General features: G+C 46.1%; 3 protein-coding genes and 2 pseudogenes across 3 annotated transcripts; all 5 read right to left on the bottom strand.

The window, feature by feature from the left end:
• Window positions 1–13: 13 nt before the first annotated feature.
• LOC141815210 (putative F-box protein At4g22030) lies at window positions 14–1,608 on the bottom strand. Its single transcript, XM_074703127.1, has 2 exons — window positions 1,580–1,608; window positions 14–1,406 (listed from the first exon to the last, which is right to left on the bottom strand). The coding sequence occupies exons 1-2, from the start codon at window positions 1,606–1,608 to the stop codon at window positions 14–16; spliced, it is 1,422 nt and encodes a 473-aa protein (XP_074559228.1).
• A 67-nt stretch (window positions 1,609–1,675) lies between these two features.
• LOC141815341 (uncharacterized) lies at window positions 1,676–3,608 on the bottom strand (annotated as a pseudogene).
• A 315-nt stretch (window positions 3,609–3,923) lies between these two features.
• Window positions 3,924–4,544, bottom strand: LOC141815209 (early nodulin-like protein 17). Its single transcript, XM_074703126.1, is given in 3 exon segments — window positions 3,924–4,205; window positions 4,208–4,275; window positions 4,358–4,544. Coding segments are annotated over 3 exon segments (537 nt in total).
• A 1,212-nt stretch (window positions 4,545–5,756) lies between these two features.
• LOC141814873 (serine/threonine/tyrosine-protein kinase HT1-like) lies at window positions 5,757–10,030 on the bottom strand (annotated as a pseudogene).
• Window positions 10,031–10,472: 442 nt separating this feature from the next.
• Window positions 10,473–10,879, bottom strand: LOC141814875 (protein RALF-like 19). Its single transcript, XM_074702830.1, has one exon. It carries the CDS (start codon window positions 10,869–10,871, stop codon window positions 10,473–10,475), a length of 399 nt encoding a protein of 132 aa, XP_074558931.1. The 5' UTR covers window positions 10,872–10,879.
• Between the last annotated feature and the right edge of the window lie 563 nt (window positions 10,880–11,442).

Genomic DNA, 11,442 nt, shown 5'->3' with positions numbered 1-11,442 from the left:
GCTTGATCAAAACTCAAAACAGCTTCCCAGCGCACTCCTTGATGTCTTCTGCATCTTCGCACGAAGGAGACGCATAGGCTGCGAGTTCTCTGAGCTCAGACACGCTTCTTCCCAACTGCAGCGCTATCTTCATCTCAAACACCTCGCCGTTCTCCCTCCTATCCGCCTCCTCCTCCTCCAGGTTGCTCTCGATCTCCTTCTGCAACCTCCGGTAGAACCCTGCGCAGTTGCGGAACAGCTCGAACACCATCCCCACTTGACCGCCGTGCTCCAACGTGTTCACTGTCGCCGCAAGCACGCCGCCGACGACGCTCACAAATGCCGGCAACGGACCGAGCGCAGGGGAACCTATCAAGGCGGAGCTCATCGCGGCGGCGCCGGCGAGAAGAGGTCCGGCGGTGGCCAAGGCCTTGTTGACGTTCAGCGCCAAGTTACTCAACTTAATGTACTCGTCCTCGTCTTTTACTCTGAGCACTCTGAGCGCTCCCTTCATCTCCTCTTCGAGTTCTTTGCTCCAGCCATTGCTGGCGTGCGCTGCTCGTGATCTCTTCGGTTGAATTTTAGGCCACCACCGAGTGGGCTCGACGACCGTCGGGAACTTCTCCAGCATCCCGGGGACCAGAGGAAGCGGGTAGGCCTTATCAAGCGCCAGCATTTTCTCTACAGCCTCCGAGACGTCGCGATCGGTCGGGAAGCGGTGGCCGAGACTTGTTTCGATGGACCTCCCGAGCTGCCTCCACAACCGCGTCGCGTTTCTTTGCTCCTCGGCCAACTGTGAGGGCTGAATCTTGCTCGTGATCATCATGATCCCCGCGGCGGCCGCGAACAGGATGGCCGACGACAGCTTGAAGGCCAAAGGGTCGCCGGCCGAGGAGATAGATGCGACACCGGCCATCAAGGAGGCGGCGAGGGTGATGGAGTTGACGGAGCTGGTGAAGAGGTGGTTCCAGTTGTTCCTCTGCTCTCCGATGATGGCGTGCATCTCGGCTCGGTCGGCGATTGCTTCCAGTACGGCGTACATCTTCGAGAGCACGAGCTCGTCGGCCATTGCAGGTGCCGGCGATCGGCTGCTATCGGCGTCAATCTTATCGAGTTCTCCGAGGCTAATTCGACCTTCTTGCCGCTTGGCGATCTGTGGAAGTCTGGGCAGGGAGACCCCAAGTCTTCCAAGATCGGCAGGAATTCTAAGAACAGCACGGACCTTGTGGTGGCTCGAAGAAGAGGACGAGAGGAAAAGGCCTGGGCTTGCAGGGCAGCCATTTATAGATTCTGCAACTTCTTTCTCTTTCCTGTTATATTCTCGTTGATCTTCCTGAATCTCGAAGCTAGATTTGAAACGATGCCGGATTTTGTGTGCTACGACGAGAGATGGATGAAATCTATTTATAAGGATGTGCGTTGACCAGCTGCAAGAGCGCCAACTCTTTGAACCAGTAAAACCGTAACGTGACGATGGCACTCGACGACTTTCAAACGTTGAATTGGTACGAATGACCGGTATTTGTTGAACCGGTCTGAATTTATAGAAAAATAAAACTAAGACCGTTGTACGGTTCAACTTTTGTCAAGACATGGATACAACAATGAGGAGAAACCAACGTTTGACATAGCTCAAACATTAAGCTTTGTCACGTTAAGTTATGATTTCTTATCCTTCTGCAACTTCTGTTCCGTCGTAACCAACTCAGTTATGTCCCGAGGACTTATGATTCCTTATCCTTGATCACAGTTTCAGTGTTGTTGAGTCCTTCAATTAGAGCAATGTAAGTAGTATCATCAGGAGTTATACCTTTGCTCACCATCTCTTTGAGCAGCTCTTCGGCATTTTCGCCTTCTCCGTTCTTACACAAACCTTGTATCAGGGCATTATAGGTTATCAGTGTCGGATTGAAACCCTTGTTCAACATCTCATCTCGCATTCCTAAGGCACCTTTCATGTCGCCTCTCCTGCTATAACCACTGATCAACGTATTGTAACTGACAAGGTCGGGCATGAGCCCCATTTTGTTCATCACGTCGATCAGTCGGCTAGCCTCGTCTACTTTCCCTTGCAAACAGAGGCCCCTCATCAAGGAATTGTATGTGACTTCATCCGGGGATATCTTTTTCGTCTGCATCTCCTTCAAAAGCTCGAAAGCTTGCCAAATTTTCCCACAGCCACAGTGCCCGTCGATCAATGCATTATACATCACCAGATCTGGCAGTAAACCCTTGTCCATGGCAGCTTTGAATAATGTGTTTGCGTCGTTCAGCCGGTTTCTCTTGCAGAGGCCGTAAATTAAGGAAGTGTAGGTCATTTTAGTTGGTTGAATCCCTTTCCTTGTCATTTCTTCAAACAGTTCGAGCGCTTGATGTACGTTGCCTTCCTTGCAGTGCCCATTGATCAAAATGTTAAATGTGATCGCATTGGGCACCATTCCTTTTTGCTCCATCTCCTTGATCAAAGCATCAACCTCTTTTTCTTCCCTTGCATGAACAAAGCGTGCACGAGCAAATTGTAGGTTGTCACAGTAGGCTCGATTCCACCCTGCACCATCTTGTCCAGGTATCCAAGTGCACCCTGCAAATCTCCCTTGTTGCAGAGGCCATCAATCAGTGCATTGTAGGTTACAGCATTTGGGACCAAGCCTCTGTCAGCCATTTCGACGAACATCAAGGACGCGTCTTCAGTTCTACCTAACTTGGAAAGGCCAGATATAAGCGTGCTGTAGCTGTAGGAATCGGGCTCGATTCCCTTCTCCCTCATCGAGTCTAGAATCTGTAAAGCAGACTGGACTTTGCCGCTCGAGCAGTGCGCATGAAGAATGGTGTTGTAGGTGATGACTGTCGGCTTGATCCCAGAGTTCTCCATGTATTGTATGAAGGTCTCCGCCTTTTTGAGCTTCTTTTCCTTGCACAGCAGATTGATCATAATGTTGAAGGTCACAACATTTGATGGAATCCTCATCCGGAACATTTCAGCATACAACATCCATGCTTTCCCCAACTGGTTCGACTTCAAGAACGCGCTCAACAGAGTGTTGCAAGACACAATCTTTGGGACAAAGGATGCATCTTTCATGAGATAGAACACTTCCAGGGCGGTATCCGGTTTTCCAGAATCGGCGAAGGCCCTGAGAAGGAGATCGAGTACGGTCGGCGGCTGGGAGTGCTCGAGTTCCCGGTGGGCTTCAAGGAGCGCATGGAAGACATGCTCTGAAGATTCCACGCAGCCGGAAGCGATGGCTTGCTTGAGAACGCGAAGAGCGGGGTCCGGGGACAGTATCGCGGTGGCGGTGGCAAGGGAGCGGAGGTCGAGGCGTTGGTAGCCGATGCGTTCGAGCAAGCTTAGGATGAGAGCGGGATGGGATCGGAGGCGGTGGAGGACTTCGGGGAGGAGCGGATGGGAGAGGCGGGGCAGGAAGGGATCGACGGACGGCCAGAGCGAGTTGCGCACGGAGGCCGCGATGGCATCCGCATCGAGTTCGATGGAATCCGACACCACATCCGTCGGAGAGGCGGAGGCAACTGGTGCCGGAGGCAATACGCGAGCGGAGGAGTGGGCGGCAGCGTCGCTCGCGAAGCAGCGCCGCCACAGGCGGCGGCCGGAGCGGATCATCGAGCGGTTTTCGAAGGTCGGTTCCTAGACGAGGGCCGCAAAAGCCCTTCCTTATATATTTAATACAAGTAATTAACTTTATAATTATAATTTTTAAAATTAAATAGCTCAAAATTAGTATCATGCTACAATTTGTTCTTACAATTATGATATCTCTAAGAAAATCAAAAATAAATTATCTACGAGAAAAACATAAGAAAATTATTAGCATAAAAAATATTCATATCACGAACGATCGAACGATAATTAACATTCATAAAATAAAAAAGGAAATAGTTCAAACTGTTGACGACATCTGTAGAAGGAAATTAAGATACTGCAAGATCTAAGAGCAAGCCACGAAGAGCAAGGCGCCAATTACTGCTGCCAACTCATGAATCGGTGCCATTCTCCACGACACCGTCGAACTCGCAGCCGGCGCCGGCGCCGGCGCCGCATCGATATCAGTGGACGGACTATTGCCGCCGTCCGCGGCCCGTATCATCACCCTCTGCCCTCTCTTGCAGTGCTCGACGTTGCTGCTGACGTAGTAGTAGAACCCCGGTTGGTCGAGTACGAAGACGGTGGCCCCGTCCTTCGGCGTCGGCCCGTCGCCGTCGCCGTCGCCGACGTCTCGTTGCAGTGGTAGTACCCTGTTTTGCTCGCCCTCAACACCGAGTCGTTCTTGTACTCGAAAACTGAACGATTTACGCACGCAGGGAGGCTATTAGATTGTCAGATTAGAGAATGAGTAGTGAAGAATCAAGCGAATGGACTGACCGATGGAGTCGCCGACGTGGAAGAGGTACTTGTCGGCCCAGGCCGCGTACATGTCGGAGTTGTTCTGCTCCGGGACTCGCCAGCCGTCGGCGTCGCCGACCTTGTAGAGGTTTGCCGCCGCCGCGGCGAGGGAACTCACGGTGGCCGTCACGAGGAGCGCGCAGAGGAGGGAGTTAAGGGATGCCATTTCGCTCGATGTTAAGCGGCGTAGGGACGAATTGAAGGGAGGAGGAGACGTTAAATTAAGGAAGGAGATCGATCAGGCGACGCTGCGGTTCATTCGGAGGAGAAGAAGCGGCGGATCGTGTCCGTTGAATTGGTAGTTATTTTCCTACGAAAGAACGTGCACAATGACGGTTATGAAGCCACATGAATTTGGTTCGGAAAATTAGTGGAAAAAATCCGGCTAACTAGACCGGACACGACCTAGAACGATAGGCTACACTTGGCGCGACTCGTGATGGTAGGGTTGGGCTAGCACAGCCTCTAATTGGGGTCATGCTTAGCCAGTCTGAGCTCGACCTAAACTGGGCGAAGTCGCGGGTGATCCTGCTCGATTGTCATCTCTAGATTAAGTATCAAATGAGTAATTCAATGATATAAAAGATGATTTCCTAATATCGTCGGGTCCCACAACGAGATATAGATAGGTAAATTGGAGTACTGAGTAGACCCCAAGTGGGAGGACATTCAATGATTGTCGACCTTGAGATTCAACCCTTGCCCAATGGTACAAATCTATCACCCGGAAATCAACTCGGCTACATCATGTAGGCATCAAAGGAGTAATTCAAAAAAAAATAAATCTGTCACCTCAAAGGTCCACTTAGTCAGCCCCTACGAGATGGAGGGAGGTAAATTCAGATACACAAACAGGAGGTACATGGTGGGATAAATTCATGGTGGAGATTCGACCCTTGATTGTCGCCGCCTCTAGCTTAAGTATAAAATGAGTAATTCAATGATACAAAAGATGATTTTTCAATGTCGTCGGTCCCACAACGAGATACAGATAGGTAAATCAAATACCGAACAGACCCCAAAGTGGGAGGATATTCCACAACTGTCAACCCTACGATTCAACCCTTGCCCAATGGTACAAATTTGTCACTTGGGAACCAACTCGCTACGTCATGTGGGTATTAAAGGAGTAATTCAAAAAGATACACAAACAAAGAGGTGCACATAGTGAATGTGAATTCCAAATCGTGAGGTTTCTGCGAGATTCATGACCCCCTGATTGTTACATCAAAAATGTTATGCACCCACCGTCTATGCTATGCTCTAAGGGGCATGATTCTACATTCTATTGCAATTTTCAGTAAAATTGCATAATTATGCTCATCAATCTTTGGAGCAACAATGGCCACATTTTGCAGATGTCAAGAACAACAAGATACAAATAACAAGAGCTGAATAATGAAAAAGAAATTACATGAATTGTTCTTGATATTAATCAGATGCCAGAGCCCAAAAAAATGTGGGATCCTTGTCGACAAGTCATCCATCTATTGTGTTTATCGGTGACAGCATATGAAGATTTACTTGTACATGGACAGAGAATGAACGAGAGGAAAAGGATTAACTTATCGACTCCTAGCTTTATACAAAACAGTTACAGAGCCAAGTAACCAGACGGATCAAAAACAAAGAGAAAGCTACAGAAGTTTGGGCATTGAATGCAGATGTTTGGGAAGTGTTGGAGAACTTGAGTCGTTGGCATGTGCTGGCTTGAGCTTTTGGATCCATTGAAGAAGTCGGTTCTTGTGATCTTGGCAATTCATGTTTGTGGCCATATCAAGTGTGCCATTTTGTGCAAGAGCAGATTCAAACTGTTCCAAAACCTTCACTATTTGCCAAAAGTCAGGTCTCTTGTCTGGATGGAGTGTCCAGCACTGTTCGATCAATGCTCGAAGGGCTGCAGGGCACTCAGGAGGCACAGCAGGTCGTAAGTTCTGCGAGATCCTATAATTTATCAGATAACAGTCTGCAAGTTCATGTAGCAAATATACAGCTTCCTATAATGTATTGATGTCAAATGCAATTGGAAGAATATCCCTAAAGAAACTCAGTTTTGTGAAACTAGCTGAACGAAATGGATTCATGGTAAATAGAAGAAGACTGATAGCAAGAAAGAAACATCAGTCCATACAATATAAATAGTAACTAGAAGAAATTTGCAATTTCATAGAAGAATTTAGTATATGGAATCAATTCTCAACATACCTTATCAACCACTGCAAAAGCAGCCTGAATAGGAGTCATTTCCTCGTAAGGGACCCTTCCGGTTAGCATCTCCCACAGCACTAGTCCAAAACTGTAAACATCAACCTTTTGCCCATAAGGTTTGTGTTTAATCATCTCAGGTGCCATCCATCTAAATGTCCCAGGATCCTCGGCCAAAGTATCGCAGTATGCGACCTCACAGGCTATTCCAAAGTCAGCAATTTTTATACAAAAGTTTTGATCAAAAAGAATATTCTCAGGCTTCAAATCCCTATGAATGACTCCTTGTGAGTGAATATATTCCATTCCTTTGGCAATATCAAGTGCAAATGCAATAAGTTTCTGCAGAGGGAGAGGTTTTTGTTCGAGTTTGTGAAGAAAAGCTCTCAAGGATCCTCCTGACAGATATTCAGTGATAATGCAAAAGACTGGAGGCTTTTTGCTTGCTGCTATCAACTGCATCAAGTAATGAAGTTTGAGAGGAAAAAGATATCCACAAGCATTGGTAACCTTTATCAAAAACAATTTTTTTTGACTAACTGACATCATAAAAGAATCTTCAATATCAAAAAGTAAAAAAATACAAGGCAAAGTCTACTTGTATAATACAGGATTTTGTTCCCTAAAATTGTCGTCATCAATCAACGATACTCTTGGAATAGAGACACAATACAATGAAAGGAAGATGGTTTAGGACAATTATTAGGCAACTAACTAGAAGGTATTTCAAGCCATATATAATGCATATAAAAATCACAGAGCCTATAATGCCAAAAAGGGTACATTAATGGCACAAAAACTATGTTATCAAAGCAAAAGTGCAAGGATCAACTATATCAAAGTAGTATGATTATCAGAGTAAACAAAAAGGATGGTTGGTCAAGTTGCAATTGCAGTCTTGCAATTATGGTCAACCAACAATGTAATAACAAATCATGTTAGTCTCAACCATTTGGGATGAGCTCTGTGATCTTATTTAGTCAGTGATCTCTATGCAATGTTATAGCACTAGTAATATACAGTTTTCATTGCGTTAACTAGAGTGTTCTTTGGTCAACCATGAAAAGTAAATTGAATGCCATAGGAAAAACAATCAAGGGTTTTGGGATGAGAATCATTCATCTAGACTATGAAAACAAAATTTGGATTATTAGGAACTTGGTCAGCAACTGTCTAGGGTTTGTTTCAGTTTCATCTTGCATGACATTCATGACTAACTCCAATTGTGTACATTTATGTATACAAAGAAAGATGTGCATTGACTAATTTTGAATAAACCTAACCTCTCTGAACGCTCGACATAAGATCAGCCAGTACCTTTATTACATTTCGATGATAAAGATGGGCAAGGAGTGTGACTTCCCTTGTAAACTGTTTCTCCAAACGTGCAGCCATGAGGCCATTTTCGTCATCGTCATCGTCATCATCATCAGGCTGTCTGATGATCTTAACTGCAACAGGCTGATTTTTATAGATTCCATGATATAACTTGCTATGAGCTCCTGAAGCAAACCTATTCCCGAGGTACAATTGGGATAAATCGACCATCCATTCTTCAGAAGTTTCTATAGCATTTACCTTCTCGACACCATGTTCAAAGTATCTAGTCCATGAAGCATCCCTGCGACTTCTGTTATGCTTATCTGTCCCCTTCCTTGGGAAGGTGTGCAGATGGTCTGCTGCATGCCTTGATGAATGAACTCGTGAATGGCCTTCTTTCAGAAACAACTTGCTTAAGACATTCTTGTCTGACCCTTTCCTCCTAGGTGGTGGGGTCGAGAACCGCTTCTTGCTAACCATTGCTTCCTTAAAGGTGTCTGAAAGGCGGGTTGTAGGAAGAGGAGAAGCAGATCTCTGCTTTGGTTTAGAATTGTGTCCTTCCCTGAAAGAAAATTGGGTAAAACTCTGAGAATCAGAATCCAGGTAAAACCGAACTGAAGGTTTATTCATGCTGCGGTTTGAGGCCCCTGGCTTCAATCTAGAATCTTGATCATGAGTAATGGACAAAGAAGATCCCAAACTTATGTTCTTCAGACCCAGTAGAGCCTGTCGATCAGTACTAACAGAAAGGACCAGAAGATTCTACATCATGTAATCCCTTTGACTTGAAACTAATATGCTTATCAGTCTTCAGAGGAGAGCAAGAAGCTGAAGGAGTCAAATTTGACACTTCTGATATAAGTTCTAGCTCACGGCTATCCTGCAACAACGACCGCAATGATGGCAAACTAGCAGAATGAGACAAAGAGCTTGCAGCTTTTGATTCAGTGGCTCGATGGGCAGGCAGTGAGATTGATGCCAATTGTAACACTTCTGCAGTCCTTTTCGGTTTCAATTCCAGACGGCTTTCAGGTTGCATGAGCAAAGGGACTGAAGATAGGCGAGCCAATGCTAACCTGTGGTAAACAGTGTGAGAGAAATTTGCCCTCCTCAACCAAGAGCTTTCCTCTTCTGCCATTACTTCCCAGCAAGAAAAGCACCTTATCAATCAAATTCCAGCAGCAAAGCTTTGAAATCTCATCAAACAATGAAATGAAGCAGTTCAAGATCGCCAGTTTCTTCTAATAATTAAGCAAACTTTTCTGCCAGCCAATCCGATTCAGAATATAAAATAAAAGCAGCATCTGTGACGGTTCCTGCATCAGATGAATCCAACCATAGTGACACAAAAGTGAAAAAACTAATATGAAAAAGAGGGAAGCAGCAATCCCCACCTCTCATAGACCTTTCAGAAATCATATTTTACAAAAAAGCTAAACTAAACAAAGTGATAATTTTACAAGAAATAGAAAAGAAGCCACCTCATTTAGAGCAAAATCTAACAAATCAGCATCATCAGCAATAGGTCTCAGTATTAAACAATAACTTTAAATTTTGTTACCTTTAACCATTACCAAAAAGAACACTAGAGTCAGTTAAAAGTATGAACAAGTAAAGCAATCAAAGGTGCCTCAATCCATGAGTAAATCTAAACAAATAACTATCTTTAACAAAAAATTGGAAGATGCGGTGTAGCATTCGTGCCCTAAAGAGATGCAAAAGAAACCAAAGTCTTCTGGAGAAAAAAAAAAGAATTGCAGGAAACAAAACTCGAATCATCATCTAAATTTTCCACCAAAGTCGGATAGAGCATCAAAATCGCACCTTTCGCAAAGGAGAAAAACTATATATAAAAAAACCGGCTTTCCCCAATCCTCGACTGAAGCAGGTATGCTAGGGTATTTTAGAACCAAAAACAGGGAAAAGCTTCGAACCATGGAGGCGATGAGATATAACACACAGGCAAAGGGTTGACCGACCTGCAGAGTCAGAGACGGCAGCGCGTACAAGTCGACAACCGCCTAGGCCTCGGTCTCAACCTGCTGGAGGATGCACCGGAAAGGCAAAGTTGTAGAAGAGCATCGAACAGGAGGAGGACGAGGACGAGGCGGAGGCGAAGTCGCCCACGATACGCGGCCCCTTTCCTCTTTGAAATTCAATCCATTATTGCTCCGTCATTTGCCACATCGGGAAGAATGTTGCTTTACTACTAGTCAAGTCGTCCATCGCTCGCCCACGCGTTTGCTGTTGCGGAAAGGGCGACGACGAAACGAGAAAAAAGTTGCAGAGCGGGGCCGCAACAATCTCTTTCAAACAATAAACTTTGACAATTATTGAGGTTGGAGGAGAAGCATGGATTTGACCAAGATTATTATTATTACTAAATTTAATATTGTACGACAAGTTCTACTTTTGGGCACGTTGACCATCATGGATTTAGATTTATTGTCAACAAAAAAGACATAGATTTGAATATGAAAAGAAATTGCCAAAGGAAGTCTCTTTTATTTATCATAAATTTAATTGTTACACATCTTCTTGCTCATCGCTCGCCTCCGCTTCGAGTTGATCAATGGAGTATCCTGGCGCAGTGGGTGATGATGGTGCAGCCACGGCGGTAGGGGTTGGCCCGCCCGCTCCTCTGGCAGTTGTAGTAGGAGTTGCCGCGGCGGTCGCAGGGGACGCGGTTCCGCTTCAGGGCAGCGTAGCTTATGAATTTGGGCCGGCCGCCGCGGGCTAAGCCGTAGAGGAACCTCCGGGTGTCCTCCTCTCCCTCCACATCCATCTCGTCGTCGCCCTCCTCCTCCTCGCCGCACTCGCCCGTGAGCGCGTCGCACGTGCGCGTGGCGGCCGCGTCGCCGATGCGGGCAAGGCCGACGCCGGAGTCAACGGAGGCGACGACTGATGCCGTGGCGGCCGCGGCCAGGAGGAGGAGGAGGAGGAAGGCGAGGCGAAGGTGAAGAGCCATGCGGATCGCGGGACGAACGCGGCGGTCAGTGGCGGGATTGGTTCTAGAGGGGGGAGCGCAGTGAATTTGTAGCTTGGTCGTCGCTTTCCCTTCCGGTGCAGGGAGGGAGAGGAGGAGGAGGAGAAGAAGAATATGGAGGGGGAACGAGCGGTGGAGGTGGATTCCAATGGCGCATTGGACGGGGGGCGTCTCACGTCTGAGCGGATGCCCGTTCGTTGGGGAAGAAGCCCAAACTAGCTATTTAAAGCAAATCAATTGATGCATAACAAAACCTTAATTAAAAACTTTATGAAACTAATAAAAGATCATTCTTTTTGGTCTATTTTTCTTAAAACATTGGTAGTTTAAAACAAAATAGGCATTATAATTAGTGTATCTAACGAGAGGTTTGTCTTGTGTTTTTGCACCATTGATTCCTTGCTTCTTAGTAAAAACTAGTTGCGTATAGTGGAAGATAGAGTAGCCGTCTACATAGGGACTGAAATAGTGGATTTAAAATTTAGAGTAATTAAAAGGTTGTCGTTAACAGTTAACGAGCATAGTCCTCAAGGGTGTCTTTCATGCTATTTTC

The sequence above is a fragment of the Curcuma longa genome, chromosome 21, assembly GCF_044706935.1.
Source record: "Curcuma longa cultivar G26 ecotype Majalengka, Jawa Barat chromosome 21, ITB_CL_G26_1.1, whole genome shotgun sequence".
NCBI lineage: Eukaryota > Viridiplantae > Streptophyta > Magnoliopsida > Zingiberales > Zingiberaceae > Curcuma > Curcuma longa.
The sequence above is the reverse complement of the archived record's forward strand: the minus strand, read 5'-3'. Positions and strand labels throughout refer to the sequence as shown.

What these genes read in the sequence shown, in the direction of transcription:
- LOC141815210 (XM_074703127.1), bottom strand. Translation starts at nt 1,608, where the DNA reads ATGTCAAACGTTGGTTTCTCCTCATTGTT. An exon ending in GTTGGTTTCTCCTCATTGTT is followed by an intron (nt 1,407 to 1,579) that starts GTATCCATGTCT and finishes GCGCTCTTGCAG; the next exon opens with CTGGTCAACGCACATCCTTA.
- LOC141814875 (XM_074702830.1), bottom strand. Translation starts at nt 10,871, where the DNA reads ATGGCTCTTCACCTTCGCCTCGCCTTCCTCCTCCTCCTCCTCCTGGCC.